Source organism: Oncorhynchus masou, chromosome 31 (genome assembly GCF_036934945.1).
Source record: "Oncorhynchus masou masou isolate Uvic2021 chromosome 31, UVic_Omas_1.1, whole genome shotgun sequence".
NCBI lineage: Eukaryota > Metazoa > Chordata > Actinopteri > Salmoniformes > Salmonidae > Oncorhynchus > Oncorhynchus masou.
Window position 1 is genome coordinate 34,301,897 of NC_088242.1, and position 23,946 is coordinate 34,325,842.

At 43.6% G+C, this 23,946-nt stretch overlaps 1 protein-coding gene across 3 annotated transcripts in view; it reads left to right on the forward strand.

Annotated features, from left to right (window-relative positions):
- Positions 1 to 23,946, forward strand: part of LOC135523864 (serine-rich coiled-coil domain-containing protein 2-like) — a 100,655-nt gene that overhangs the window by 49,607 nt on the left and 27,102 nt on the right. For all 3 annotated transcript variants that reach the window (XM_064950841.1, XM_064950843.1, XM_064950842.1), the window contains exons 4-8: positions 8,002 to 8,104; positions 10,092 to 10,176; positions 10,792 to 10,954; positions 16,624 to 16,710; positions 18,312 to 18,398. In XM_064950841.1, coding sequence (XP_064806913.1) covers positions 8,002 to 8,104; positions 10,092 to 10,176; positions 10,792 to 10,954; positions 16,624 to 16,710; positions 18,312 to 18,398 — 525 coding nt within the window. The remainder of the gene's footprint in view (positions 1 to 8,001; positions 8,105 to 10,091; positions 10,177 to 10,791; positions 10,955 to 16,623; positions 16,711 to 18,311; positions 18,399 to 23,946) is intronic.

The following is a 23,946-nucleotide window of genomic DNA, read 5'->3' on the forward strand; positions in this document are numbered from 1 at the left end:
CCAGGTGAGTCAATGATGTTGACAGGGCCAACTCCGCTCAGTAGGACTCTTCCCCCCCCCCTTTCCCCCTTTTTCTTCTGCGTCTTCTTGCAGTTCAATTTGCCTCCACACTATAACCCATCAGACTAAAACAGAACAACTCCGTCACCAAAAGAAAGGTTGGCTGAGCCTCGGGGTTACATTGCTCATTAAGTTGTCACTTTGGCTCACGCGTGGCGCACGACCAGGAGAGGTAATCTGAATGTTAATGTGACGACTCCACCAGACATCAATCCTCAAAGTGGACTCTCTTCTCTCGTCTCCTTCCTCTCTCTCTTGCGCTCGCTCTCGCATCACTAAAGAAAGCTTTGTGTAGTCCTGTATTCTCTCTGTATTTTCTGCCTATTTAGAAATGGTTGCGCCATTGTCTAGGTGACCATCCAGAAATATTGATGAGCGAGATGGAGAAGCGTGCTCTCTCCCTCAGTCCAGTAACCATATTTAAGGGTGTGTGTGTGTGTGTCCGTGTCCCTCCCAGAAAAGTGTCACATTTTGAGTTTGGTTTCAATCCGACAGCTGTGTCCACAAATATTGATGAGAGAGAAGTGTGTGCTTCCCCTCGAACAGTCCAGTGCGTGTGCGTTGGTAACCTAATGTAGAAGGCATAAAAGAAATGTCTGAGTTTGATTTCTTTCAGGTCCTGATGATAGACTTGGGAGGTATACGGTGTACCCGCTTATTTACAAATGCCGACAGTATAATTTTCAATACCGCCCCCAAAAAATCCAATATTTATTAGTTTTTATATACAGTACCAGTCGAAATGTTGGACACCAATTCATTCAAGGGTTTTTCTTTATTGTTACTATTTTCTACTTTGTAGAATGATGGTGAAGACATCCAAACTATGAAATAACATGTGATCATGTACAGTAGTAACCAAAGAAAGTGTAAACAAATAGCCACCCATTGCCTTAATGACAGCTTTTCATACTCTTGGCATTATCTCAATCAGCTTCATGAGGAGTTCCCACATATGCTGAGCATTGTTGTGTCTGTTACTTGAACTGGGCTGGTAACTCTAATGAACTTATCCTCTGCAGCAGAGGTAACTCTGGATTTTCCTTTCCTGTGGCGGTCATCATGAGAGCCAGTTTCATCATAGCGCTTGATGGTTTTTGCGGCTGCACTTGAAGAAACTTTCAAAGTTCTTGTAATTTTCCAGCTTGACTGTTTCATGTCTTGAAGTAATGGTGGACTGTCATTTCTCTTTGCTTTTTTGAGCTGTTGCAATAATATGGACAAAACTATCTTTTGTATACCATCCCTACCTTGTCACAACACAACTGATTGCCTGAAACGCATTATTAAGAAGGAAAGAAATTCCACAAATGTAATTTGATTTGAAACGCATTCCAGGTGAAGCTGGTTGAGAGAATGCCAAGAGTACAAAGCTGTCAAGGCAAAGGGTAGCTACTTTGAAGAATTTTAAATCTCAAATATATTTTGATTTAACACTTTTTCTTTGGTTACTACATCATTCCATATGTGTTATTTCATAGTTTTGATGTCTTCACTTATTCACCAATGTAGGAAATAGTCAAAATAAAGAAAAACCCTTGAATGAATAGGTGTCTAAACTTTGTACTGGTACTGTATATATGTTAAATATATGTTTAGAAAGAAATGGCACCCTTTGTGTGCACTTTTGGTAATGCCGTGCACCCTGAAAGTCTGGATACCGCTCAACCCTAACTGGTGAGAAGAAAAATAGGCCCAGTTCAACCAATCCAGTAAATTAAAATGTGTCGCCTTGTTAACATCCAAAAGTGGAAGTCGTGTCACAGGCTCTTTTTCTATTTCCCCTGAAAACCGGATGCATCCAGTTTTGCCGACTCAGCTGAGGGTGCTTTGTTGGGTCAGATTTTGAGGGTAGTTTCACTCCGACAGCTGTGTTCATCAAGTGAAACATGAAAGCAGCTTTCACATGCTGCTGGTAATTATTAGTCCAGATTGGGGAGGCATGAAATAGAATTCAACTTGCTTTGGACTTCAACTCCCATCAGCATCTGTGGTGCAAAGCCCCTATGGGATTTTTCCTGGCTGGGCAGCTATATAACAAGTGGAGTGTCACAAAATGAAATTGGGAAGAGGGGAACCTCACCGGGAAAAAAACTGCCTTTGGCAAACAGTTGAGGTAAATCTTTGGCAAATTTTGTATTTTCACATACAAATGAGCGACTTGTGAACTTCTGGGAAACTTGTGGCGAACTTTCTATTGTTTGTTTCAAATTAGCTTTAAACTCATCATATATGCAAATTAGATGAGGTTTCAAGTTGCTTTGTTTATTAACATTGAAATTAATCTACATGAACTGAATCACAACTTTAAATGAACTTGCTTCTCACAGAGAACTGAACTAAATATTTTATTTTACCTTTATTTAACTAGTCAAGTCAGTTGAGAACAAATTCTTATTTTCAATGACGGCCTAGGAACAGTGGGTTAACTGCCTGTTCAGGGGCAGAACGACAGATTTATACCTTGTCAGCTCGGGGGTTTGAACTTGCAACCTTCCAGTTACTAGTCCAACGCTCTAACCACTAGGCTACCCTGGCGCCCCATATACTGAACAACATGCATTCAAAACAGTCTAAACAGATACAAATGAAATCCAATACAACTTGAAATCATCAGCATGCTAAAGAAGAAAAGAGGAAAGGCCTGAATATTTCCCAATTAACATTTACGTGAGAGAAATGTGAACACATTGGGGATGTTGACTGGGGCGGCAGGGTAGCCTAGTGGTTAGAGCGTTGGACTAGTAACCAGAAGGTTGCATGTTCAAACCCCCGAGCTGACAAGGTACAAATCTGTCGTTCTGCCCCTGAACAGGCAGTTAACCCACTGTTCCTAGGCCATCATTGAAAATAAGAATTTGTTCTTAACTGACTTGCCTAAGTTAAATAAAGGTAAAATAAACTACAGAATTTATATGAACCAAGTGATGACTGAGCTATAGCTTTCAACCAATGAAGGTTTAGAAGAGAATGAACAAAATGTAACTAATTAAAACAAAATCAAACCCAGTTCAAAACTATCGTGTTTTTGAGTGTACTTTGCAGATGGTGGCTCCGTGGAAGTCCTTTAGTTCAATGGATGCACTGAAACAATCAGAACACACAAAAACAGCATACTGAAAACGATGACTAAAAACCTTTTCTACTTGGGCATCTTAAAAGGTAGGTTCCGCAGGTGGGTTTTGCTTTTGGAAAAACGGGGTCATCGGTTCCAAAGTTGTCTTGATGTTGCTACAGTATGCTTCTCACTGAAACGGGCATTCAATATTTTTCAGCAAGTAAACAATGTTTCTGCCTTGTATAAATGCTATATAAACAAACAATGTAGCTGGCATAAACTAAATCTACCTTTTAAAAAATAAAAATGTGTGGCCAACTGTTCCTAGAGAGCCACACAGTACAGTATATTTTTCTCCGGCCGTGCCTCAACACAATTGATTCAAACTAATTGTCTTTAATCTAGACTGGGGACCTATCTAGCCAGTGGTCGACTAGTTGTCTCTTCCTGACCGGTGTATAAGGCTTGGGCTGAAGAAAAGTAACAAACTTGAGTTATGCTTAATATTCATATTACATGAGTCACACGTTTGCCAAAATTGAAATAGATTGTTGAGAGAATTGTTTGCCCCAACAAAGCCTCTGGCAAACTGTTTGCCACTAATGACAATATAATTCACAGATTCACTCCTGGCAACATTTTGTGGCACAATATTTTGTTTGCAGCAAATTTGCCACAAACTTTGCTGCATCAAATACATTTTGTAAGTGAATGAGTGACCAAAAATGTAGGTGTTTTTTGTTGTTGACCACAAATAGCCAAAAAAACAATCAATACCTCCTGTGTCCTCTGGGAAAACCCAGATGGAGTGACCATCTTTTGCCGGACTCGTCTATGTCAAGACTTAGACAAGGTTGGGTCAGGTTTTGAGGGTATGCACTATATAGTCCAGCATAGTATTGGTTAAATTCCATCCACTTTACTTATCGATTTAGTAGAAAAGTTTAGAAATTTATGTGGAGAAAATAAGCAAACTCATATTTGCATTCTCATAGATGTGCCGCGGTATGAAAGAGAAGGCCTCGGTTACAAGGTTTTCACAGATTGCATGTGTGGAGCTCTGCCATTGTACTCAGCCCGCCAGTTTGAAAAGCCACTCCATTGTGAGGATAAAAATTAACCCTGCAATATGAAAATGTTTTGTAAAAATCCCACGACACACAGAGCGAGAGGAAAGTAGTGCAGTCTGAAAACAGATAAAATATACAAACCATCGAAGAGGAAATAACAAGGCTACTCTTAACCAGGCCCTAGACTTCTTTTGAATAGGATGCTGTAATGAAAACATGGGCATGGGAGGGGGGGGTCAGGCCTTGTAGAGGCCTCTGATGTTGTCCTCCAATGTTAGCGATAGCGAGGTCAGTGCTCAGTGTGCCAGCCCAGCTGTCTTGCATCCTTTTGAGGAAGGACTGTTGAGGATGGAAAAAAACAGAACTGGAAAGGACAGGATCCAGAACAAAGAACCCACGCCACATAGCTTATCTGGCCATCTGGCTCGACGGACCGGAATTTTTTACGTTATTTTTTATTTCACCTTTATTTAAACAGGTAAGCTAGTTGAGAACAAGTTCTCATTTGCAACTGCGACCTCGCCAATATAAAGCATAGCAGTTCGACACATACAACGAACCAGAGTTACACATGGAATGAACAAAACAGTGAGTGCAAATAAAAATAGGGTGCAGTGGAGTTAAATGAATGTGGGGGGGGCTTTCAAGATCCATTTCTAGATCGGTTTCATGTGTACATGCGTGAGGTCTTGAAGGGACAGCACCCAATTATCATTCAGAGCTCTGACTTTGGTGAACTTTTTGAACTTAGAATTTTTCTCCCCAATTTCGTGATATCCAATTGGTAGTTAGACTTTCCCATCACTGAAACTCCCCTACAGACTTGGGAGAGGCGAAGGTCAAATAGCCATGCATCCTCCTAAACACGACCCTGCCAAGCCACACTGCTCCTTGACACACTACTCGCATAACCCGGAGGAAACACTATCCAGCTGTCAACCGAAGTCAGCTTGCAGGCACACGGCCCTCCACAAGGAGTTGCTAGAGCGCGATGGGACAAGGTAATCCCGGCGGGCCAAACCCTCCCCTAACTCGGACTCATGGGTATAAAGAGCCAGTGTTTTATTTATGTATTTATTATTTAACAAGGCCTAGCGGACCCCCCCCCCCCCCAACAGCTAGTGAAAGTGATCATAATTAGAATTCCTCAAGCATACAAGTATTTTAAACCATTTTAAAGATACAATTCTCGTTAATCCAGCCACAGTGTCTGATTTCAAAAAGGATTTACAGCGAAAGCACCACAAACGATTGTGTTAGGTCACCACCAAGCCACAGAATGAATAAACAGCCATTTTTCCAGCCAAAGAGAGGAGTCACAAAAAGAGAAAATTAAAGATAAAATTAATCACTAACCTTTGATCTTCATCTGATGACACTCATAGGTCTTCATGCTACACAATACATGTATGTTTTGTTTGATAAAGTTCATATTTATATAAAATCTGAGTTTATATTGGCGCGTTACGTTCAGTAGTTCTAAAACATGCGGTGATTGTGCAGAGAGCCACATCAATTTACAGAAATACTCATAATAAATATTGATAGAGATACGACTATTATACATGGAACTTTTAGATAAACTTCTCCTTAATGCAACCGCTGTGTCAGATTTCATTTTTTTTTTACGGAGAAAGCAGACCATGCAATAATCTGAGTACAGCCTTTAGACGACAAAGCAGCCAAAAAGATACCTGCCATATTGGGTAGTCAAAATTACTCAGAAATAGCATTTTAAATATTCACTTACCTTTGATGATCTTCATCAGAATGCACTCCCAGGTATCCCAGTTCCACAAATGTTTGATTTGTTCAATAATGTCCATCAGTTACGTCCAAATATCTTCTTTTGTTTGGGAGTTTGGTAAACAAATCCAAAAGCGTGTTGAGGTCGCGCCTAATGTCAGACGAAAAAGTTCCGTTACAGCCTGTAGAAACATGCCAACCTAAGTATGGAATCAATCGTTAGGATGTTTTTAACATAACTTCATTAATGTTCCAACCGGACAATTCCTTTGTCTGTACAATTGAAGTGGAACGTAGCTACCTTTCACGTGAGCGCGCCAGACCGAGGCTGTGGCACTCTGCCAGACCGCTCACTCAAAGAGCCCTTATGAGCAGAATCCTCAAAACAGGTTCTAAATAATGTTGACATCTAGTGGAAGCCTTGGGAAGTGAAACATAACTAATATCACCATGTATCTTTAATGGGGGCTGAGTTGAAAAACTACACACCTCAGATTTCCCACTTCTTGGTTGGAATTTTTCTCTCAGGTTTTTGCATGCCATATGAATGCTGTTATACTCAGACATCAAACAGTTTTAGAAACTTCAGAGTGTTTTCTATCCAATACTAATATTCATATATTAGCATCTGGGACAGAGTAGGAGGCAGTTCACTCTGGGCACGCTATTCATCCAAATGTGAAAATGCTGCCCCCTATCCCAAAAAGGTGAAGAACAAATTCTTATCTACAATGACGGCCAATCCCGACTTAACCCGGACGACGCTTGGCCAATTGTGCGCTGCTCAATGGGACTCCCGTTCACGGCTGGCTGTGTGACACCCTGGGATCGAATCTGGGTCTGTAGTGATGCCTTAAACTGCTGCGCCACTGAAGCCCATAGAACATGATTTTAAAGTGCAACCAATACTTTGAGTTAGTTTCGGTGCATTTCCACTTAGAATTTACCCCACTGTTTTACGTAAAGGCTCAGACTTCTCTTTCCATCTACGTAGTCCGGCACCCATGTCTCACTGGGCCATGGCTCCAACGGACCTGCTCTAACTTGGGGCCGAGGCGAGGCCGCTGGGGCTTTTTGAGAGCGTTTACATAACAATGGCTAACTATGAACACACTAGACGGTTAACACCTCCCCACAAAGCAACTTTTTTGATTATGTAGAGGTTGTCCTCAAGTCCTCCCTGTAAGGCATCTATGGAAACACATTTTCTCTAGTATAGCATCGGGTGTATACACTAGTAAAACACTGGTGTTAGTCGAAAAGCAGCAATGGAGCGATTTCAGTGAGATGCCCCTAGTTCCAGGCAGTTCCACATAGAGGCTGAGTGTCTGCCTGTAACTATGATGACAAGTGAGCATGCCGACAGCGACAAGGCTGCTTAGGGGATCTGAGATCCCTAAAAATGTAGCTAACGTAAGACCTTGGCCATTGATCTCTCCTTGGAGCGCCTGTGTTGTTTTTTTTTTCTTCTTGCAGGAGATTAGGCTGTAATGTCATGCTACGGATGGATGGGCGCGTGCCATGGGGAAATGTCATTTCCCCAGGAGCGCTGTGCTGTGACTAAGCCCACTCTAAGCGAAGGCAGGGGGCCAGAGCAAAAGGGGAATGGTCCTGAAGATAACCATACTCGATATGGAGACAGACAGATTCTCTTACGGCCAAGGATTGATTGTTTGTTTGTTTCACTACCCCCCCGTCACACACTTTCATCCTACTATTTGGTTTCTCTTCAATATCATTTTTTTTCCTCCAGCAAATCTATTGTAGTTTTGCATAAAACAAGAAACCATTTTCAACCTGTGTCTTGAGGGGTCATTTAAGACATTAAAAGTTTTACCCCATACATTATTGAACAATCTCCTCGAGAGCTGTCATTTTTTTTGTTGCAATAATTTACCATGCAACTCTGTCTTTCAACCTTGTTCTTTGAGGAAATATTTCCCTTGAAGGAGATGAACAGCCTTTTCAAAATGGTTTCCGTCTCTGCTTCTGTTATTGTAAAAATGAGGCTTCAAACTGACTAATCTCGCTGTCTGTCTTGCTGTCTCTCTCGCTCTCTAATGCTAGGACATACTCAACAACCTGGACAACCTAGAGTCTGGGTGTGACCTGGATGACGATGACCTCATGCTGGACGATGACCTCCCTGAGGATGGCTCCTTGCATGGTGGTGAGTGTGGTTTTTGTCTAGACACAGATCTCAGCTCAGTTTTGTAGTTTTCCCTTTTAATGATCAAGATTAGGTTTGGTGGAGAGTAAGCTCATCCTAGTGCTGTGCCGATGGGCAACTTAGCTCTAACGGGAGCGAGCGTGGGGGGGAAAGGGACCTGAACAAGGAGAGCGCTGTTCGGTCAGAAAGACTGCATGGGAATGCACCCCACAAGCTCAGCATCATGTGTTGAAGCATATAGTTACAGTTAGCATAAGGCCATGTCAATCTGCCCAAGGTGCCCCTCCCTCCTATTTGACCATAGTTGGAGTAAGAAGGTCATAACCCCGATATCTGGGGAGGGGTCCTATAACAGCTTCCTTCAGAGGCACGAAACCCGTATGGAAAAGGGGAAGGCCTTAGCTTTCTACACTCTTGACTGGAATAAACCCCTAACGTCAAAGGCACTTTCACTCTTCGCCTCTTCGCCTTTGCCTCCTGGTCAAGCCTCTTCAGCCGTATCCGAGTACACACAGCCAGACTAGGGAATTGAGGTTTTCAAAGCAACACATTCACGCACTCTCAGGTTATTTCTTTCAAGGTCTGTTTAAAAAAAAAATATATATATATTCCGTGTCCATAGCAGTCTTGTTTTGAACCTTTTAATCGTGGGTGGAAGAAGAATGCATATTTTCAGAGAACCCAGACACAACAGATGCTTAAGGAATGCAGAGAGGGCTGTGTTCGTGGTTGCCTCAGTACTGACCCTCTATCTATCTCTGGTAGCAGCATGTCAAGCTTGGGAGGATCAATTTGTTCTCTACCGCAGTCTCTCTCTCTTGCCGTGTTTTCATCCCACTCAGATTTGCTTGGGAAGCTGTGCAGACTATTCTGGGGTAGACTATTCAAGGCTTCACTTGAAGTGTCCTGTTGTTTGCGGCGTTTCCTGTTGGCCTCTTTATGTTAGTGAGATACTGCCAGATAGATGATACTGACTCTCTGCCATCAGATTTGGTAATGGGCTCTTAGTTCAGATAGCTTTCTCGGCCCTGCTCTCAGCAATCTGGAAACACTAGTTATATAGTACATACATTAGTACCTTTTAGTTTTTTATGCTTTATTTTTTATTTATTTTTACCCCTTTTTCTCCCCAATTGGTAGCTAGTCTTGTCCTATCCCTGTAACTCCCGTATGGACTCGGGAGTGGCGAAGGATCGAGAGCCAAATGTCCTCCGAAACACGGACCTGCCAAGCCGCACTGCTTCTTGACGCACTGCTTGCTTAACCTGGAAGCCAGCCACACCAATATGTCGGAGGAAGCACCTAACGGCTGGGGACCGAAGTCGGCGTGTGCTGCGCCCGGGCATAGGAGTCCCAAGAACGCGATGGGACAAGGACATCCCAGCCGGCCAAACCCTCCCCTAACCCGGACGATGCAGGGCCAATTGTGCACCGCCTCATGGGTCTCCCGGTTGCGGCTGGCTGTGACACAGCACCGGATCGAACCCGCATCTGTAGTGACACCTCTAGCACTGTGATGCAGTGCCTTAGACCACTGCACCACTCGGGAGGCCCTTAGTACTTTGAGCATGGGGGGGGGGACTGAGGAAGAAAAGATGGCATCATTTCTTTAGTGTGTGTGGCTTGGAGATTGCGTGCCCCCCTTTTTGTGTGTGTGTGTGTGAGAGTCTTTCTCTGTATGCCAATGTGTGAGTGTGCTTACAGGTGTAGGATCTTAATTTGAGCCAGTTTTGTTTTCTACAGCAGGAAAATAATCCTGCAGCAACAGGAAATATTTACATGGATTATAATTAATGGACATTTTTGTAGGGGTTGAGAAACCTTTTTGTAAGGGAAAATCAAGTCTGAAATGTCAGTGGAAATTACAAACTTCAGAAGATTATTTATTTTTTACCTCAAATACGCGACAACTTGTAGAAGTTATCGTGTTATGGTCCTCATTTTGACTCCATGCCTTTTGTCTCTGTGGTCTTGTCTCCTGTTGTAGATACTGATGGGATGTCCCATCTGGCCCTGTGGCGGAGACGGCAGCTCTGTTGGACTGTAGACGACCGACTCCACAGCGACAACATGTGAGCTGCTGGGGGCTTTCGGTTACATTTCTTTGTCACACACATCCTGACCGTCTCTGCCTTTTGCCCTCTGGTATTGAGTCAGGCTGGGAATTTCCAGAGACCTCACAATTCGATATGGTCCTGATGCTTATGTGCCGATGCGATATGTATTGCGATTCAATATGTACTGTGATTTGGTACTGTGTTTTTATTGCGATTCGGTGTTCCAAACGTATTGCTCCTCTGCTGCAGAGGGACAAGAGAAAGCCGTGAGGAAATTATTTTGGGTGTTAAGTGCTCAAAACATGTTGGAGAACTAGCTATAGGATGATAAATACCCGAGTTTTTAAGCAGGTACACACCGACTAGTGCTAGCTAACGTTAACATCCAAGTCAAAATCACAATACTCTACCTACGTCAATGTGAGTTGTGTATGTGTGCACTACTGATGTGGGAGACAGCCACTCGTCCCCTGGTAACCGGGTAACATGTCTCGTCCTCCTTCCTGCCACTCACCTGTCCCAGGCTTCCTCCCGTGGGCACTCCAATTCACCCCCGTATCACGTGCAACTGACTATCTCGCTCTCTGCCTGTCTCTCTCTATTTGTCTTTTCCCCCCTCTACCTCTCCAGTAGTGACTGTGTGTTCCAGACCTATGATGGGTACCAGAGTCAGGGCACAGGCTTGGCAGCCCCTCACCAGGCTGTGGAGCTGGATGAGCTGACACTGAGACACATGGCAGACGACTGCTGCTCTGTAAAGGCCCAGCTAGAACACCTGAAACTACTGCTGCAGGTCGGTCACACTCACACCATAACTCTGCTTCTGATCCACTCATTCTGTGTAGATAGAACACAAGACTACACGATGGACAATACACTTGAATGCAAACAATCACATTATTTCCATGAATTGTTAGAATTCAAACACACTATTCCTGTCTATTTGTCTGTACTGGAGGTGACTCCTACTGAGATCTACACTATATAAACAAAAGTATGTGGACACCTCTTCAAATTAGTGGATTTGGCTATTTCAGCCACACCCGGTGCTGACAGGTCTATAAAATCGAGCAAAAGTTTGGTGGAGGAAGAATAATGGTCTGGGGCTGTTTTTCATGGGTCGTGCTAGGCCCCTTAGTTCCAGTGAAGGGAAATCTTAACGCTATACCATACAATGACATTCTAGACAATTCTGTGCTTCCAACTTTGTGGCAACAGTTTGTGGACTGCCTTTTCCTGTTTCAGCATGGCAATGCCCCATGCAACAAGCGCGGTCCGTACAGAAATGGTTTGTCGAGATCAGTGTGAAAGAACTTGACTGGCCTCAACTCCATCGAACACCTTTGGGATGAATTGGAACTCCGACTGCGAGCCAGGCCTAATCGCCCGACATCAGTGCCCGACCTCACTAATGCTCTTGTGGCTGAATGGAATCAAGTCCCTGCAGAAATGTTCCAACATCTAGTGGAAAGCCTTCCCAGAAGAGTAGAGGCTGTTATGGAAGCAAAGGGGGGAGCAACTCCATATTAATGTCCATGATTATGATATGAGATGTTTGACGAGCAGGTATTATGATCCTTTGTAAATGGATCGTTACACTCCAAAAGGCAGCGACTTGGTGGAACTTTGATATAACCAAATGTTTACTTTCTGTTGTACAGAGCACACATTCAACTTCATTAAAAAAAGCATGTTTTCTGATTTTGAGGTAAAAAACAAAAAAAGTACGATATGAAATAATAGGTTTGCCCGTAACAGGGTTGACGATTTCATCTTAAATCAGCCAGAAATCCCCTTGTGACAGGGGGAAATGGAAGCTGCTTATGTGCAACAGGGTGTGGCAATTGAATGCAAGCTTCACAAAGATATGTAAACCGTTAAAACATTTCTAGCCAGGGCCTACTGAATAGTGCAGCGGTCTAAGGCACTGCATGGCAGTGGTTGAAGCATGACTGCCTACCCGAGGTCGATCCCGGGCTGTGTCGCAGCCCCCCAAATGTCCTTGTCCCATCGCACTCTAGCGACTCCTTGACGCGGGCCGGACTACCAATTGTGTAGAATAAGGGGCAAAAAATTATATTAAAAAAAACAAACATTTCCAGCCTGTCTGTCTATGGGAATAGAAAGGGGATACCTAGTCATTTGCACAACTGAATGCATTCGACCAAAATGTTTCTACTGCATTTAACCCAACCTCTCTGAATCAGAGAGGTGTGGGGGGCTGCCTTAATTGACGTCCACGTCATCAAACTCTATTTTCACGTCATCCAACAAATGTAAACGCTTTGCTAAACAGCATTGCCACTTGATTGGAACTGGTGCTTTGGTCAGTTTAAATGAAAGTAGAGCTCTTTGGCCACGGACACCAATGGTGGGTTTCACGTCGAAATGTGCAGAGCAGAAAATAACCCCATACCTACTGTAAAACGTTTAGAAAAGGGCTCAGTGCCGTTATCCTCGCAAAAAAAAAATCACTGACAGTGTCACCAGCAAAGCACCATCACACCACCACCTCCATGCATCACAGTGGGAACCACACATGCAGAGATAATCCATTCACCTACTCTGCGTTTGGAACCAAAAATCTCAAATTTGGACTCCAGACCAAAGGACAGATTTCCACCTGTCTAATGTCCATTGCTCATGTTTCTTTGCCCAAGCAAGTCTTCATCTTATTGGTGTCCTTTTAGTAGTGGTTTCTTTGTAGAAATTCGACCATGAAGGCCTGATTTCATGCAGTCTCTGAACAGTTGATGTTGAGATGTCGGTTACTCGTACTCTGTGGAGCATTTATTTGGGCTGCAATTTCTGAGGCTCCTAACTCTAATGAATTTATTCTCTGGCGGTCCTCATGAGAGCCAGTTTCATCATAGCACTTGATGGTTTTTGCGACTGCACTTGAAGAACCTTTCAAAGTTCTTGAAATTTTCCGGATTCACCACAAGCCAGAACTGCTTCAATGCTTCTTGGCATAGATCCTACAAGGGTGTCAATTTCGAACCCCTTTGTATTTTGATGAGAGTTCCAGGCTGTAACTATTATCATCTGTGCATTATCATCTGTGCATTATCAACCGTGTTCCTATTGATTGGTAATTCATCTCCCGCTCCCCCGTAGTACCCGGAGAAAGCAGGGGGGCAAATACTGCATGCGTCCCAAATGGCACCCTGTTCCATATGTAGTGCACTACATTTGACCAGCAGTGCACTATATACAATGTCTTCAAAAAGTATTCATAACCCTTGACTTATTCCACATTTTGTCACAGCCTGAATTCAAAATGGATTAAATAGATTTTTTTAACATTTTTATCTCACACAGAATAGATCATAATGACAAAGTGGAAACAAGTTTTTTGAAATTGTTGCTTGTTTTTTTGGAAATGAAATGCATAAATATCTCATTTACATAAGTATGCACACCCCTGAGTCAATACATGTTAGAATCACCTTTTGCAGCGATTTACAGCTGTGAGTCTTTTTGGGTAAGCGTTCCACACCTGGATTGTACAATATTTGCACTTTTTTTTTTTTTTTTTTTTTTTTTTTTTTAATTCTCCAGGCGCTGTGGAGATTGTTGTTGATCATTGCTAGACAGCCTTTTTCAAGCCGTTTTAATTCAAAACTGTATCTAGTCCACTCAGGAACGAACATTCAACATCCTCTTGGTAAGAAACTCCAATGTATTTTTGGCCTTGTATTCTAGGTTATTGTCCTGCTGAAAGGTGAATTTGCCTGTGCTTAGCTCTATTCCGTTTCTTTTTATCCCCCCAAAAGTATCATTGCCAATAACTAACAAACCTTTCCATAACATGATGCAGCCACCACCATGCTTAAATATAAAGAGTTGAACTCAGTGATGTGTTGTTGGATTTTCCCCAAACACAACACTGTTCAGTTAATTTCTTTGCCAGTTTTTTTTTTTTTTTAACTTTAGTGCCTTATTGCAAACAGGGTGCATGTTTTGAAATATTTCATTCTGTACAGGCTTCCTTCTTTTCACTCTGTCAATTAAGTTAGTATTGTGGAGTAACTGAAATGTTGTTGATCCATCCTCGGTTTTCTCCTTTGACAGCCATTTAAACTCTCTTACAGTTTTTAGGTGCCGTTTGCGAGGCATTGGAAAACGTCCCTGGTCTTTATGGCCAAAACTGTATTTGAAATTCACTGCTCGACTGAAGGGACCTTACAATTGTCTGTATGTGTGAAGTACAGAGACGAGGTAGTCGTAATGTTAAACAAAGTAATGTTAAACACTAGTATTCCACATAGAGTCCATGTTGGAAATCGGGTTCCATTTGGGATGCAGATACTGTTTTGTACATATCTGTGGTGTTAAGTTGGGACATAGTATCTCAGCCAGGGAGTTTAGGAGGGATCTTGTTCTGTTACGCTGTGTATAACAGTAGGCTCACTACAGTAACAACTGTTCAAAAGTAGTGCATTATGTAGGGAATAGGGTGCTATTTGAGACTATTCCAATGACCACAGCCTGATAGCAGGGCTACTGCCCTCCTATCATTGATATATCTTTGCATCAAAACAGTGATTGTTCTTGTCCCACTGCAGTCCCGTAGGGCTATTGTCAACACTCGCATCATAGATTTACACGGCCCCATCCATGTCCCACAGATAATTATTATCTCGTTGTGACAATCTGACAGAATCAATAATGAAAGCAGCCGATTTTCCCCAACGCTCCAGCCACGATATCCAAGGCTGTGGTGAGATTTCTGATGCCACTAAAGGCTAATGTGTCTCTGTCTGCGAGGGACGGGAGATAAATGTGGTGGCGATCGGAGGCGTCTGATTTGCGCGAGTCTGTTATTTTCTGGCCTACCGTTGAAAGCGCCTGTGACGAGCACCGGGGAGCCAGAAGAGGAGACAGTGAGTACATTCCAAATGGCACCCTATTCCCTACATGGTGCACTACTTTTGACCTGTGCCCTATGACCCCTGGTCAAAAGTAGGGCACTATATAGGGAAAAGGATGCCATTTGAAACAGCCCGACTCTGATGGGAGCTGGACTGGACACACTGACTAGACAAATATTGGTGTGGATTTCATTGATCATTGATGTTTACAGGCCCGTGCCTGTAGATTTTATTCTTCTTATTGTGTTCTTTTAACATTTCTCCCTCCTCGACATATGTCTCCCAATTTATAGAAATATCATGGTCTGGGTGGTGTCTGTGTCTACATGTCTGCAACGAATAAACCCCTTGTCTAAGGGTTCCAGGTCACGATTGCAAATCTAATGTTCATCAGATCTCCGATCCAAAAACCTCCAAACTGAGTTCCGTTCGTGGACGCTGGTTAGTGTGGTCCAACTGAAAAGCAGCTTAGAGACTCCCTCCCGTCTATGCGCTGGGATGACATAACCCCTGGTAGACTTTTTCGACACTGATTCCTCTCAAGATGCGAAATCGTCCTCTTCTCCACAGCTCCGTCACACGTTTAGTAGCGCTAGTGGGTTGTTGAAATGTGGATCGTGTGACAATTTGTGTCAGAATAGCGTTCTTGAAAGACTGATTTGACATAAAGAACACTTTGAATGTAGCGACTGTAGCCCATGTCATTACTCATGCACTATTTCTTCCTGACCTCTCTGTTGGTTGAAACGTTGCCATGGAAATGGCACAAACTCAATGTTAATGCAAAGAGGAACGATAACCTTGCGTCCCTAGACATCAAGACGTCTTAAAAGAACAATTGAAAGCAAGGAATGGTTTAGTGTAGGCATTAGGCCTATTTTGTAATTCATGTAAGAGCTTACGGCTGATCATTGGTTTCTTCATAGAAATATAAGGGATAAAAAACAAAGTTCTGTGAACTGCTATTAACTGTTATTTTTGTTCGAGCTGCTATTAAAAAAGAGGGTTATAGAAAAAGGCCATTGTCGTGGTAGGAGCATACGGAAATCTCAGTGATCAACTGACGTCACTCTTTTCATCTTCACGGCTCTATCAAACTGAGGGTGTTCTCTAAAAATGGCCCCTGTCACTGTGTTAAATTGCACTTGATGCCTTCAAACTGCTGGCCCTCGCTGGCTCACTGAGCAGTGTGTGAGCACTCTGAGTGCTTTTGTAAGCTTGACACGCTAAAACCACTCCTGGCATCATTTGGCCCGAACAGGGGGTGGATTGAAGGCGGTAGGAGATTTGGAGAGTTAATTCAGTTCAGTGTGTAAGAGTCACGAAGATACAAAACGCAGCTATGATAATGTTGGGTTACAGTTCCTGTTGTTGGCGAGCCAGCCTTTAGCCTTCTGTTATAAGCCCTGCCACAGCCAAACACTGGCTCTTTATACCAAAAAAAGAGTGCTCAAAGGTATATGGTAGTTGGCCAACATGAATATGACATTCTAGTCATATTTAACAGACACGCTCTCTCTGACATCTGAGTTAACCGGCAATTCACAAGCCTAATATGAGCCGTGTATGTTTTGGTGTTCTTGTATAGATGGAGGATGGTAGTGATATGGACGACACTCTGATTCTGGATACCTTGAGTCCAGAATCCAGACAGGACCCAATTCAAGCTCGACAGGTAAGATCCACTGTTTAACACCGCGCACGCACACACACACACACACACACACACACACACACACACACACACACACACACACACACACACACACACACACACACACACACACACACACACACACACACAGTAGTAGGAAGTGTACTGTCAAACAAACCCCGTGTAGACAGTGGATTATGCCCATGTTATAGATGTTTGTCCAAGGCCCTGTTTGTCCTCGTGTTTCCAGTGCCCATCTTCTGTTTGTGTTCACATGGCCTGAGCGCTTTGGTTTGTTTTCCTTTTTGTTGTTTGTGTGCATACCCTGTTTTTGTCCGCTGTACGTTCTCCATTCTCAGGTTATCTTTGTTGCCGTGTCAGCTCTAGGTCTGTTTGTGTGTGTGTGTGTGTGTGTATGCTTGTTTGCCAGGCATATTACGTTTTTTGAACCTGGAATCCAATTTCCTGTTATTGTGTGTGTTTATTGTGCGTGTTCGAGGGAACTCTTTTTTTTTTAACCTTTTAATCTCTCTTGAAGGAGTCAAGCAAAGGGAAGTATGTTCCTTCTCCTCTCGACATCACAATGGCCAAGTCTCAACCTCTTCCTGACCTAACCTGTAAACACTGCAAACCTGTGTACAGCTGGGCCAATGTTCTCTGGCTCTTCCAGCTTAGCCTTGCTCTCCCAGCATGTCTGTCTGGGGCAGTGGAGGGGGAGGAGGAGGGGGGAGATTAACCACCCTGAACCACAAAGACATTAAGGACCCTAACAACCTGGCAGAGCCCAAACCCACACCTCTCATCCCTATCCCTGGAAGCAAGCAGAGCCCTGCTGTACGATAGCATTGACATGGATGGTGAAGGCTCCAAAACGGGATCACCCTGAGTGCTGTCCATATTCTCTAGCATGCACTGTCACACAGAGAAGGGGGCATTGGGGCCAGCAGGAATTTACAATGCATTTCTGCATTAAATTGTATAGCCATTTATACACATTTTTTTTGGGGTCACGCAGGGACTGTGTGTGATTGTCTTGGCCGGAGTGCATGGAGTTTAGGGACCGGGGAAGGGAGTAGGTAGCGGCCGGGCCAGAGGGAGCCCGGCTGGGCTGGGAACGCATCAGAATGCAGTGTGTCTTTCTGGTCCTAGGGTTCCCGCTCTGTTTGGCTGAGGCCCATTAAAGCTGCAGGGTACCTCTGTGGCGCTGAGCCTCTGATGTGCTGCCTTTGCCCACGGACCGAGCTTATCATCACTCTCTCCCATCCCGACAGGTGTTTTGGATTCTCATTCGAGGGCATGTCCCCTTCTCCGTCGTCTTCTAGCTTTCCAAACATGCGCGCGCTCTCGCATTCACTGGCTCTCTCCATCTCTCCCTCCTGCAGGGAGACTTCACAGCCAGGTTCATGGTTTGTGACTCTGGCCCATGATCGGCTGATCGACCTCCCCCTTATTCTGTGCTATCCTCTGGATGAATTCACAAATTGGATTCTGGCTCAGATCTTGGCAGCCCTGCCTGCGGTGGACGGGTGGAGATGAGTCAGGAATAGAAATGTGTGTTTAAGGCCGTTAGGGGTCAAATAAATCCGTGCGGCTGTACTGAACTGTCTTTGTTTGTGTTATAGGTGGAGGAGCTGTTGAAGGAGGTGCAGGAGCTGAGAGAGGAGCTGAGGAGTAAAGACCGGACCATTTCTCAGCTGACCCAGCAGATGGTATGTGCTTATTATTGTACAAATGTTGACGCCGGAAGTGCAAACTCTTATTTCATCGCAGTGCACTTCCGCAGCTCCGACTTCCAACCTTTCTCACCCCGTTTTCATGTCACTCTTGTAGCTAGTCGCTACCACTGTGACCCATGCGCAGTAAGTGTTGTCAAACCCTAGGATTTTACCAGCCTCTTCCTAACCAACAGCCCCTTCAGCCAGGTCACCTATTATGCAAGCCAGTATTCGACGTCCATCTGTCTGAGGACGTCTGGAGATGACTTGGAAACCGGCCACTAGGGGCAACAGTGAGCGCTGTTATCTTCAAGTAGGTTTCGGTTTTTCTCGGGTGTTGTGGGCTGGGATGGCGGATGTGCGTAAGCATCTGCCTCTGATTCCAAAGTTTGCAAGTTCGAATCCAGCAATAGAAAGTCGTTTTTGATATTTTTGTTTTAAGCCTGTCCCACACCTTTTCCCTTAACCATTCAGAGTTGATGCCTAAACTTAATCTTAAACACTTTGAATTTTGACGTTTGAGAAACATGGATGAACGTCCAATTCTGACATTAGACTGTGAGAGCATGTTGGCTACTTATAGATCCAGCCACATAGTGACATGTCCGCTCCTAGTAGTCTATAAGGCTCTCCTCTGCCATCCACTCACTGTGGGGATCATGAAGTAACTATGGGCTCCATAGGGCCAAACTGGGTCTATCCCGGGGCTGGTTCTGAGTCTGGGTGAAGACTTGAGAACTGCAGGAGCAGATTCTCATGTTACTTTGGACCTAGTGTGGGAGAGAGCTGTACTTGTTTCCATGCCTGGATGTGTCTTCCAGGGCCTGAGCCACTCCAGCTAACTGCTACTGCCCCGGAGGTAGAGTGGGAAGAGGGCTATCATTATCGGACCTGTCCTGTGTGGGTAGTGTGGCTCTTACTCTGTGGGTAGATCTGTGAAATTACACTTCACCTTGCTTGGAATAATGTCTCTCATTGTGGCTCTCTTATCCTCTTTCTCTCTCTCTCTTTCGCTGTTGTCAGTTTCTCTGTCTCTCTCTACACTGAGTATTGAAAACAGCTCTTTCCATGACATACTGTAGACTGACCAGGTGAAGCCAGGTGAAAGCTATGATTCCTTATTGATGTCACTTGATAAACCCACTTCAATCATTGGAGATGAAGGGGAGGATAGATATTTAAGCATTGAGACATGGGTTGTGTATGTGCCATTCAGAGGGTGAATAGACAAAATATTTAAGCGCTTTTGAACGGGCTGTGGTAGTAGGTGTCAACTGCAACGCTGCTGGGTTTTTCCCGTGTGTATCAAGAATGGCCCACCACCCAAAAGGACGTCCAGCCAACGTGACACAACTGTGGGAAGCATTGGAGTCAACATGGGCCAGCATCCCTGTGGAACGCTTTTTGTGTCCGTGTCAAGTTTCAACTGAACGACACGCTTGAATAGTCTGCCCCTGACCATGCGACACTTGTGCAACTCAATATTATGAAGGTGTTCCTACCGTTTGGCAAACACAGAGAAACTGAGAAAAAGAGAAAGATACTCAATCTCTCTGGGATCTTTTCCAGCTCTCATGCCTGATCAAACTGAATGAAAATGAGAATGTTGAGTAAATGTCTTATTGATTGAGACTTACTGCTTTAATTAGACTTTTATTTATTGATCCCCCCCACCCACACTTTGTTAATTTCATGGTGCTGTTTTGATGCTGTTTACATGTTATTTGTTAAACTGTTCTTCACGCCTTGTGATTAACATTGCAAGAAACATTTGGAAATATTGTTTTTTTCTAGTATTCTGTCATTTCCTCCTGTTGCGTCCCGAAGTAACTACTGCATCATGTGACTCCAGACTCTGTATCATCCAGTTATTTCCCAGCATCATTTCAAGTGCCCTGAAATCTACCTTCTACATGACCATATCACAGATATGCTATTTAAATTGAATGATCTACCTTCTGTTTTGATGTCATCTTCTCTCTACAACCCTACTTCAAGCCGTGCATTCTTATTGTTAGGGGGTGGATCAGCTTTAATATTGCAGATGGATTGTTGGCTTCCATCAGTATAATTGTCTGCATCATTTCCAATACTCCTTTTTTCTTTTTTTGTTGTAACTATGTAAAATATAAATTTTCCCCTAACCCTACCATACCTCCCCTAATTGGAGTAAACTAATGGACAACTTTATTTTATTTTATTGAATATCCGAGACATACAATATACTTGCAGTGAAGCCGCTCAACAACTACACCACACCGGTCATCCAACAGACTCCCATTCAGAGCGACACACAGAAGTATCCAGGGTGGCTACGCCCTGCTCAAGGGCACCTCGACAGATGTCCCACCAGGCCAAAAAAACGGAGACCCGGACTTTCCAAGATCCCCCCCCCCACAGTTCCCCAATAGCTGTCCCTCAACCATTCGAGACCCCCCCAAGAAAATATTTAATGCAATGAATTCCAATCTCCACCCCCAAGAACCCCCCCAATGCATCAACAACCAAGAAAATAAACTAAAGAGAAAAAAGAAAACAGCAAACAACAATGCAAGAAAGAAAAAAAGGACATCAAGGACAACTAAAATCCTAACGGCAATGCCAACTGTATATGTTTGAATGCATGTCTGGCACTACATACGTGTGTGTGTTTTGAATGAGAGTGTGTGTATATGCATATGTACAAACACCTGCACGGCATCAGCCTCAGGCAAATCGGCATTAGCTGAAAAAAACACTCCTCGAACGTTTTATTATGTTTTATTTTGACTTTATTTTTGACTTCTCTTTGACCACCATTCTATCTCCCGCACAGCAACTCCACTCCCACTTGTTTCCAATTGCACAACCCAACCCTAAGCCCATCCCACCTATCTCTGCTGGACACCCTCTACGGAATTCTACTCAACATGTATATCTTTCAACTATTCCGTGAGATTTAACGTATAATTTCAATCTGTCTAATCGAATGTAATCCCACAAATTGCGACAACTCTTAGGCTTCTACTTCCTGCTTTAACATACATATACATTTTATGGGCACAGTTTACAATAGTTTTTCCATTACAGTTGTTTTTAGTCCCATCCTTCAGCTCCACTCAACCCCTCCCATCTATCTCAGAACACATCCAGTTTTGATTTCTATTTGCCATATATATTTCAACTGTGCTGTGATGTTTCACAAAGTTCTGAACCTTTCTATTCAAACTATTGTAAATTTAAAAGACACAATAACTCTTGGCAACATTTTTAATATTAATCGATTTGACGAAGACTTTTTAAATCACCCAGCAGTGCTATTTGCAGAGTTCGCTCCAGGTAAATGTTGCCATTCCTGTACCTGCGACCAAAAACAAGCTACGAATGGACAGTACCAAAACAAATGATCTGGATTCTGTCTCCTCACAGCAAAATCTGCAGAGCTGGGATGATTGTATTCCTCATATACAGTGCCTTTGGAAAGTATTAAGAGTTTCTCCACATTTTGTTAGGTTGCAGCCTTATATTCTAAAATGTATGAAATATTTTTTTGCCCCTGATGAATCGAAACACAATACACCATAATGACAATGCAAAGCTATAAGCTTGGCACATCTGTAATTGGGGAGTTTCTCCCATTCTTCTCTACAGATCCTCTCCAGTCTGTCAGGTTGGATGGGGAGTGTTTGCTGCACAGCTATTTTCAGGTCTCTCCAGAGATGTTCAAATCTGGGCTCTGGCTGGGCCCCTCAAGGACATTCAGAGACTTGTCCCGAAGCCACTCCTGCATTGTCTTAGCTGTGCTTATGAGACACCTTTGCTATGCTAGACTCAAAATTGAGGTCAGCTGCATCCTGTTTCCATTGATCGTCCTTGATGTTTCTACAACTTGATTGGAGTCCACCTGTGGTACGTTCAATTGATTGGAAATTATTTGGAAAGGCACGCACCTGTCTAAATATGGTCCCTGAGTTGACGGTGCATGTCAGAGCAAATACCAAGCCATGAGGTCGAAGGAATTGTCTGTAGAGCTCCAGGATTGCATCGAGGCACAAATCTGGAGAAGCGTTTCAAAAGATGTCTGCAGCATTGAAGGTCCCCAAGAACACAGTGGCCTCCATCATTCTTAAATGGAAGAAGTTTGGAATCACCAAAACTCTTCCTAGAGCTGGCCGCCAGGCCAACTGAACAATCTGAGGAGAAGGGCCTTGGTCGAGGAGGTAACCAAGAACCCAATGGTCACTCTGACAGAGCTCCAGAGTTCCTCTGTGGAGATAGGAGATTCTTCCAGAAGGACAACCATCTCTGCAGCATTCCAACAATCATGCCTTTATGATAGAGTGGACAGATGGAAGATACTCCTCAGTAAATGACACCCGCTTGGAGGTTTGCCAAAAGGCACTTAAAGGACTCTGACCATGAATCAAGACTTTCTGGTGTGATGAAATCAATTGAGTCTTTTGCCTGAATGCCAAGCGTCACATCTGGAGGAAACCTGGCACCATCCCACGGTGAAGCATGGTGGTGGCAGCATCGTGTTGTGGGGTTGTTTTTCAGTGGCAGGGACTGGGAGACAGCGCAAAGTTCAGAGATTTACATTTACATTTAAGTCATTTAGCAGACGCTCTTATCCAGAGCGACTTACAAATTGGTGAATTCACCTTCTGACATCCAGTGGAACAGCCACTTTACAATAGTGCATCTAAATCATTTAAGGGGGGGGGGGTGAGAAGGATTACTTATCCTATCCTAGGTATTCCTTGAAGAGGAATACCTAGAGATCCTTGATGAAAACCTGCTCCTGAGCACTCAGGACCTCAGACTTCACTTTCAAACAGGACAACGACCCTAAGCACACAGCCAAGACAACGCAGGAGTGGCGTCGGGACAAGTCTCAATGTCCTTGAGTGGCCCAGCCAGAACCCGAACTTGAACCCGATCCAACATCTCTGGAGAGGCCTGAAAATGGCTGCGCAGCGACGCTCCCCATCCAACCTGACAGAGCTTGAGAGGATCTGCAGAGAAGAATGGGAGAAACTCCTCAAATACAGGTGTGCCAAGTTTGTAGCGTCATACCCAAGAAGACTCAAAGCTGTAATCGCTGCCAAAGGTGCTTCAACAAAGTACTGAATAAAGGGTCTGAATACTTGTTTCCGTTTTTTAATTTTGATACATTTGCAAAAATAACTAAACAGTTTTTGCTTTGTCATTATAGGGTAATGTGTGTAGATTAGGGGGGGGGGGGTTGTAAGGTAGTAATGTAACAAAATGTGGAAAATATCGAGGGGTCTGAATACTTCCCGAATGCACCGTATATTATGTCTAAAAAAAAGTAAGTTATAATTTCTTCTGTCCTGATTTAAAAGCCATGCATTCCTAGCAACCTCTTCCCATTCCTTAGACCATTTATTGATAGATGATTTACGGCTAATATTCTTTATTACTAGAATCAGCCTGGATGCATGATTCAGGCCCAGAGGAGCTGTTGAGGCAGCAGTGGAGATTCATTACACAGCTTTCTCTTTCCTGTTAATTTCACCTTTTTGATGTTGAACCAGCCTAT